Genomic DNA, 8,356 nt, shown 5'->3' with positions numbered 1-8,356 from the left:
AGTCACGCTTGCAGTGAAGAAGTGTTTTCTCACATTCTGAGAGAATCTTCTGTGTTTCACTTTATGGCCATTCCCTTTTGTCCTGTCACTGGGCACCACTAGCAAGAGGCCAGCTTTGGTCCATTTGCAGCCCCTTTCAGGTATTTACACACGTTAATAAGGTTCCCCTGAGCCTTGCCTTTTCCAGGCTGAACAACCCCAAACCTGCTTTAATTGAAGTTTCTAAACAAGGAGGACTACTTGCCCTACCAGGACCTGCAGATCTGCACTGATGGAAAAAAAACCCACCATAGCTGGAGAGAGGAGAGCCTGTAACAGGTTTGACCGGACGGGGGAGTGACACCGACATTAAAGTGAGCAAGTTTCGCGCCCGTGCTGAAGGAAGGCTGCTGACACAGCAGCAAGGCAAGGGGTGAGCTCTACCCAGGGCAGAGACCCGCCAACATGACAGGCGGCACACGTATTCCTGCTGGAGGGAGGGCGAGGCTTGTTCTTCCAAAGGAGCAGAGCATTGATTCAACTGAACGAGAGTCTCCCTGCTGGGGAGACGACAGAGTCTAAGCACCCCGCGTTCCGCCACCGCGCCGCAGCGCCACGCTTGCCTCCCTCACGCCTCGCTGGGCGCCCTTCGGCAGGGCGAACATCCCGGACCCGCAGGGGCCGCGGCCATTGCTGTGCCCGGAGCCCGCCCCGCCGCCCGCGGCTCCGCGCCTGCGCCGTGAGGAGAGGACGGCGCTTCCCCTTCCGGCCGTGCCGCGGCTCTGTCAACATGGCAGCAGCGGCGGGCGGGCGGCCGCGCTGCCTCCTCTGGGCGGCAGGTGATGGGCAGGCGGTGTCGGCTTCGCCGGGCTGGGCTGCAGGGCAGAGGGGGGGGAAGCGGTGGGGCTGGGAAGCGGGCAGGGCTGGGGCAGGCAGGAGTGCAGGCAAGCGCTGGCGGCGTGAGGGGCCAGGAGGGAAGGGAGTCTGTCAGCTGGCGTGGGTGAGCACCCCGCGTTGGTTCGGGCATCACTCACGGAACGCTTTTCCTTTCCCTCGCAGTGGTTGCGCATGTGGTGGCGTCAGGTGCAGGTTTTGTGGAGGATCTAGATGAGTCGTAAGTATTGGGGTGTCTTGCCTAATTGCCAAGATATTGGTTGTTTTGTTGTGAGGAGCATGACCCCAGACTTTGTGTGTAGTGTTCTTGTCGAGAAAGCTACACTGGAAAAGATTGTGATTTTTGTAGCAGGAAGGAAAGAAAAATTGTGGCCTGAAATACTATAGAATATTCTCTGTTGGAAGGGACCCACAAGGATCATTGCAGTATAATTCCTGTCCCTGCGTAGGACTCCCAAAAAGTCACACCATGTGCTGTTGTCCAAACCCTTCCTGAGCTTTGTCGGGCTTGATGCTGTGACCGTTTCCCTGCAGAGCCTGTTCCAGAGCATAAGCACCCCCTGGCTGAAAAACATTTTCCTGATATCCAACCTAAGCCGCACCAACACAGCTGTATGCTGTTCCCTTGGGTCGTGTCACTGGCCACCAGAGAGAAGAGATCAATTACTGCACCTCTTGAGGAAGTTGTAGACTCCCATGAGGTCTCTCCTCAGTCTCACCTATTGAGGAGGTTCAGTTAATGAAACTGAGGAACAATTTAATTTTTCAGCTTCTTTAAAGCTGTTGCTGTGGTGGTGTTGCCAGAAATGTTTCTAGGCTTCCTTTCTTGTTCTTTCTTTTTGGTAGGGTAAATACACTGGTGTGTTGGTGCGTGCCCCAGATAAAAGCTGATTACATTTAACCATGTTCTTCATTAGTGCTTGTGGCATGGCTGCCACGTGGGGTTGGGAAAATTAGTCGAAGTGCATTCATGCATGGCCAGAAAGGGAAGAAAGAAAGAGGCTGCAGGACTAGTTCATGGCTGCTTGAAGTGCCAGTAATATTTATGTAAAAATGTGCCTTTACAACAGAATTAGTCCTGAGACTCTGCAGGAGTTGAAGTGGGTAGTCTTGCCATGAACTTGGTTGTGTAGTCACTGTTGGTGTGCTGGTTTGCTGTAGCAGTTTGGTAGCTACATAGGTGCCGTTTCCCAAGAAAATTACCCAAAGGAATGTTTTGGGGTGTTTTTGGTCAGAATAGCAGGTTGATATCAAGTGCTACAAAGCAGCACGATTATTGGAATTGAAAGAAAATGTATGAGGAATAATAGCTGGCAGGGAAAGAGAAGTTGGCATTAGATGACTGCTTTGGGATAAATTCAGCCAGATAAGGGTGATGCTTTCATGAGGGTTCAATCCACGATAAATTGCATCAAAGAGCTAAACTGTCAGGAAACCACTCACATTTTTACAATGTTGCTTGTTAATCATAAGATCAGATGAGATGTAGTGATTTTATCAGTGAGGGGATGGGAGCATATGGAAGGAGTTCTCAGGAGAGACACAGCAGTGTCTGGTGTTGTGAAAAAACAACTGAAGCATGGGAGATGTTTGGACTTGATTTTCAAAGCTTGTTTTTAAAACATTCTCATATTTTCAAGGACTGCAGATGCGTTCACTTAGCCTATCTGTGCTCCTACATCATGTTCCCGTATCATGTTTCCACATGTGTGTATTTAAATATATTTGCTGTTTTGGAATGAAGAATGATGATTCTGTTGTCACATAACCTTTTAAAGTAACTGATAAAAGGAAATCTTATTTTAGAACACTTGCATTTTTCAATTGCAGAACTATACAGAGGCATGTTGCAGTTGAGAATAAGACTTGAAACTATACATTTGCAGTTGAGAATAAGAATTGAAGAATTGTTTGGGGCAGGTTTTGTACGGGATTTTTTGAATTTTTTTGTAGCTAATTGGCATGTGGTGAGAGAGGTCATGGAAACAATTTAAATTTAATTGAAATTAAAATTTAATTTAAACAATTTAAATTTTAGTTTAATTTTGCTCCAAACTGGGGAGCAGTGACTGGTGAAGTTTCAGGTTTTCCATTTTATAGATGCCAAAACGTGATGGACATTCTACTGTTGCCGAAAGCTTTGTGTTCTCTTGGAATTTTAGTAGTTGTAAACAATGTGGACTAGTACAAGGCATAGGTCCCTTTCCTAAGCTTACAGGGTATAGGAAAACAAGTAGCAGAGCAGAGCTGATAGAAGTGCCCAGCTGGGCTGTGGGAGGGGTGCACAAAATGAGCTGTGGCTTCCTCTTGGCTTGTGCTGCTCTGATAGCAGATCTGCTGCCTCAGGTCAGTACTCATCTTATGATCACATTGTTCTAATGTGATAATGAAGCAGGTATGTAACGTGACTTAAAAAGGAAGTGTTTTTCTGTCTGTGGGGTGGCTCAGACCAGGATCAGAAGCATCAGAAATGGTGCTGGGGGAAGCAAGAAACAGATACAGCAGCTGGGTTGTTTTAAGGCACTCGGAATTGTGACCTTGATGTTCAGTTTTGCTTCATGCGGGTTTCTTTTAACTGTTCATGATTAAGTGGGGTGCTTGGTTTAAGTAGGGGCTGAGAGAACATTCGATCATGTAGTTGAGAAGATGTATGTGTTTGAGAAAAATAATTTTGATTCAAGGATGTGCAACATGCCATCTTTCCATCAGTGTGATTGTGTTTCTATCAGCTGACAGGATTGCACAGGGCAGCTATAAAGAGACTGAAATTTTATGCCTGGAAAACGTATTTATAGGGCCTAGAAACAGCATCTTCAGAAAATGCTTTACTGCTCATTTTTTAGTGAGATTTCTGTTTTTCTTCAGCAGTGTGAAAGTGAACTTTCTTAATATTATGTAGTAATTTTATCATTGACGTTAACAAAATGAGTGAGTTTTGGTAGTCGAGGTTTTGTTACACTTCAGATTTTAGTTTCTGTGGAAGTTCATTAAATAGGTACTTGTAGATGAGAAGTATGTTGAAATTTATTATTATAAAAACTACAGTACTTTTTATGCAACCTTAAGTCAAAATTATTAAACTCTGTTGGAAAGCACAGCCTCCAGATGTTTCATTCTTTCTCTCTTTTCTTTCTGTGTGCTGGCAAGATTGCAGTCTACCTTGCTCAGTACTTAAATGCTCTTTACAATTTGCCATAACTGTTGTACTGTGGCAGAGGAAGGAGATCATTTAATTGTAAATTCTTTTTATACAAAGAAAAAGTAATATTCTAAATTGAAGCACAGCCTAGGATCTTATGATTCAGTAACTGCTTTCTGCCTCTTGCATCATAGTCAGTTATTTGGCATTGTAATTGGAAGTTAGCTGTAGCTTTGTTAGAGTTCTCAGGAGATGCTGGATGCTCACTGGTTGTTTCATTAGCTCTATAGTGCTTAGGGTGGTGAAGTTTTTAGTGACGTTGTCAGTTAAGCAATTTTGTGACTTAAAAATGCTGCTTTCCTTTAGCAGTTCCATAGTATAGTCTCTGCAAATACCATTCCTGCTGCTGTACAGGCGTTGCAGCCTTGGTATGCCATAAATAAAATAGGCTGCAATTTACCAGTGAAATCCTGCAATTCTAAGTTTCCAACACTCAACACTATAATTAGATTGTATTCATGATTTCTGAATTATTTCTGGCAAACAGTAATCCAATATCAGCATTAGTATTTCTTCAAGACCATTATGGACTGTTACAGATTCATCTTTAAATGAAATATAATAAATTTTGTCTACTGTTTATGGGCCATTTATAGGCATGCTGCATATTGGGAACTGATAAGCTAGGCTATAACTTCTATTAATTGGATCTTAAGAGTGTAGATCCACGCTTACTGCATAATTACAGTAAATATCTCATTTTATAGGAAGAGTGGTACCGTAGAAATGTTGTATCATGTATGTTATAGTGTATGACTTTAGTCCCAGTCCTAGTCACTTATGAAGTTGGTCTTTTACAAAAATAAACCTTAGGTTAAAGTAATAGCTAATTTGATTCTCTGCATAGAGCTAGTTAACTAATGCAGTAATTCATATGATCTTGTAGTGACAACAGTGAAACGTGTAAGCAGCATTTTGGGAGATACCAAAGAACTTTGATTTATCAAGCTTAGTTTTGTATTAGAGATTTTAGAATTCAGTGATAGATTTACAGTTAATAAAACCAGTCAGTTAAATTAAATGCCATTTGTTTAGCATTAAGAAAATTCCGTAGTACCTGTGTATCTCTGAGCTTTATCAGTAACTTGGTCATTTTTATGCCATTAAGTTGGTTTCATGGTTGTGTGCAACTTCAATAGAACTATAAACTGACACACCTATAGTAGAATGTTAAAGGAGGTTGAGCTAAAATTGCTTTGCATGTTAATATTAAAGATAATTTAGTTAAAGTTTAGTAAAGTTAAGATTAACAGTTTAAACCATTACTCAAAGAGTCTGTATTAATTGGTATTTAAAAATACAACAGCAAATATTTTTAATATAACTCAGACAACTGAAAAATACTTCTTCCCCCCTAGATTCCACATGCTAGTCAAATATCTTCTGTGTGTTTTGCTGTGTATTCTTATTTCTTGCTGTTTTTCTGTTTTGGTGGGGTTTTTTTGTTTTGTTTTATTTTTTGTCTTAGGAAATAGTTACAGAAACCTAATGGCACATCTGTGTGTGTAGTATCATGTACAGGGGCAATATTATACTAAAAAATAAGCATCTCCTCTGTTTCCCCACTCTCAAAGAAAGAAACAAAACAGAAGTTTTGTATCTATAGTTTTATATTAACCTTATTATAGACTTTTTCTTTTTCACACATGCATTTCAGTATTTTATTTTCAGATACATAACTTACTGCTTTAATTTTTTTCCCCTTTTTAGGTTTAAAGAAAACCGTAAAGATGATATTTGGCTTGTAGATGTGAGTATATAAGGAAAATGGGAAGATCTGCTGGTGGAAATCAAAAAACAGACTGCACAGTGCTACACCCTGTAGTCAGGCTCATCACTTGGAACTTCCAAGTTCATTGCTTGGAAAATTGTTTGTACATGATGCAGAAAAACTTGATTACAGTAATTCTGACAGGATAGATAAGCAGTCTGTCTGCTGTTCAGAGTAAACCACGAATAGGCTGAATAGGCTTCAGTCTATGTTTTACACTCTTTTAAAAAGGAAAGCAGATTACCTAACACACTCAGGAGGTGATAACTTCTTTTAAGAATTTTTATAGTTCCTTTCATTAATTATATCAGCTGATTTGTGTTCTAGACTTCTGTTAGCACTGAAAGACCAAATATATAAGACCCTCTGTTACTTTTCTTATTTGGAAATTTCTTACTATTATTTGGAAAGATTCAGTGTCCCTTATTTCTGGGACAAGGAGTTTTTTAAAAGATTGAATTTGCTTGTGAATGAGGTAACTTTCCTTTTTTCACCCAAATATGTACTGTAATTCTCAAAATTTTATTACTCAGTGATTTTTGAGTGGGAAAAACTATACGTGCTACTTGAGAGTTATCAGCAGTGTATAGCAAAACAAAATCCAGCTTTTGTTAAATTGTGACCTTATCTTGTTATACCAAAACATTGATATCTTCTGCCTGTTGATGAATTCATATTTCTGGATAGATTGTTTATATGAACTTTTACCTTTCAAAAAAAAAAGTTACCATGCAGTCTATTCCTAAATAAGAAATCATATAATAGTGCAGCAATTTAATGTATTTTTTTCAAACTTGTGCTTTCATATTAAAAGTAGGACTAAATCATAAATGCTGCTTGTCATGCTAACCTTGTAACTAACTTGCAATTTTATTAAGGCATAAGGAGTACCATGACTGGAAAATAAATCTTGCTAATGATTTAAGGGTTAATTGTAGAATCAATTTCTACTAAACTATTTTTTTGTTAAATGTATTTGCTTCTCAGTTTTATGCACCTTGGTGTGGCCACTGTAAGAAACTAGAGCCTGTGTGGAATGAAGTAGGCATAGAAATGAGAAACATGGGTTCTCCAGTAAAAGTTGGGAAGATGGATGCAACTTCGTTTTCTAGTAAGTATGGTTTGTTTAGGGGTAATTTCATCACAGCCTCTGTTTTGGAACTACTATTTTTTTTTCTTGCAGTTGATCTTCTGTGTCATAGCACAACTATGCAAATAGTAATTGTAGAAAAATTTCCTGATTATTTTTTTTTCTAAAAGTGACAACTTTCTGTAGTATGTGCTTTTTATTGCATTTGTTTATGCTTGAGTAGGGAGTTCTTCCTGATAAATGGAAGGTAAAAGCTTTTCGAAGATCTGCTTTTGATATGCCTCTTAGAGTACTGTTATATAAGCATTTTTATGTGGTGTGTCTCTGGAGAGCATCCAGTTTTAGGTTCCTTCTGTTACTGCTGGAGGAGTGCCTGTGTTCTTTTTCTTACTCATTTCAGGTAATCGGTCCTGAAACTCTTACACTAAGCCTGCTGAAATAACTGAACTCATTATATCAGTGATCACTACTCAGCTGATTTCTTCCCTTGTTTCTCAGTAAATGTCTTCTCAAAGAACCAAATTCAGTGCTTTCAGTGCTTTTTTGTTTGCTGATGCCTTTCATATATATCGACCTTTTCAGAGAAAACCCCAAACCTTTGTTTCTCAGAGAAGTGGTTTGGGTAGACTGAGAGGATTGTTGAATGCTTAACAGTACTTCCTTTGTGTTTGTGTGCTTCTTTATTGTCAATTTCCTTAATTCTATGTTGAACCAGGAGGATATTTAAAAGATAAGGTGTAGGGAGGTGTGGAGCCCAAGTGAGATCTACACATAATAAAATTTTGTAAATACCTGTAATGTTTTTAGTTAATATCCATTAAATCGGATTATTCAGGTTTGTTGTGTTTGCCTAAAATGTTATACAGAATACTTTTCTCAGTGGTATTCCAGTTTTTCCAGTGCTTAGATATAGAAGAGTTTGGTATTTTGAGATTAAAATGGTTTTGTCTCAAAGACCAATTTATTATATATATCTTTTTCTGTAAAACCAAATAAATATGACTTCATGTTTCATCTTAAACATACTTATTTTCTGTAGAAAAGTAAGTCTGGAGAATTAGAAGTTTCAAGTTCATGAAACCAGGTAATTTTAAAACTGGGAATGCATTTCATGGTTCTCTGACTTACCAGTCATGTATATAAAATTCTAAATCATATGAATTGTATGAACTCTTACCCTGAAATATTTGTATTTGTCATCCTGTTACTGAAATCTTGTGCTTTATACCTGGAACACAATTGGTACTATGTTTTTGTGATATAATTAATTTTTACTTATATAAAAATCACTAAAAGCTGCAAGGATTCCTTTGTGGCCTGGAAAAATTTATCTTCTCAGATTTGCTACTAATTTCATAGTGTCTGATAAATCTTTTGAAATACTTTTATACTTTCATTTCGAAAGTGGAAATTTTACATATGA

At 39.0% G+C, this 8,356-nt stretch overlaps 1 protein-coding gene across 2 annotated transcripts in view; it reads left to right on the top strand.

The window, feature by feature from the left end:
* Window positions 1–714: 714 nt before the first annotated feature.
* TMX3 (thioredoxin related transmembrane protein 3) overlaps window positions 715–8,356 on the top strand; it is a 29,275-nt gene continuing 21,633 nt past the window's right edge. The window contains exons 1-4 of one of the 2 annotated variants that reach the window (XM_068193243.1): window positions 715–818; window positions 1,039–1,093; window positions 5,783–5,822; window positions 6,831–6,954. In XM_068193243.1, coding sequence (XP_068049344.1) covers window positions 770–818; window positions 1,039–1,093; window positions 5,783–5,822; window positions 6,831–6,954 — 268 coding nt within the window. In that variant the 5' untranslated portion in view covers window positions 715–769. The remainder of the gene's footprint in view (window positions 819–1,038; window positions 1,094–5,782; window positions 5,823–6,830; window positions 6,955–8,356) is intronic. The other variant, XM_068193233.1, reaches the window with a different exon arrangement.

Source organism: Anomalospiza imberbis, chromosome 1 (genome assembly GCF_031753505.1).
Source record: "Anomalospiza imberbis isolate Cuckoo-Finch-1a 21T00152 chromosome 1, ASM3175350v1, whole genome shotgun sequence".
Taxonomy (NCBI): Eukaryota; Metazoa; Chordata; class Aves; order Passeriformes; family Viduidae; genus Anomalospiza; species Anomalospiza imberbis.
This window is presented reverse-complemented; position numbering and strand designations above follow the sequence as displayed.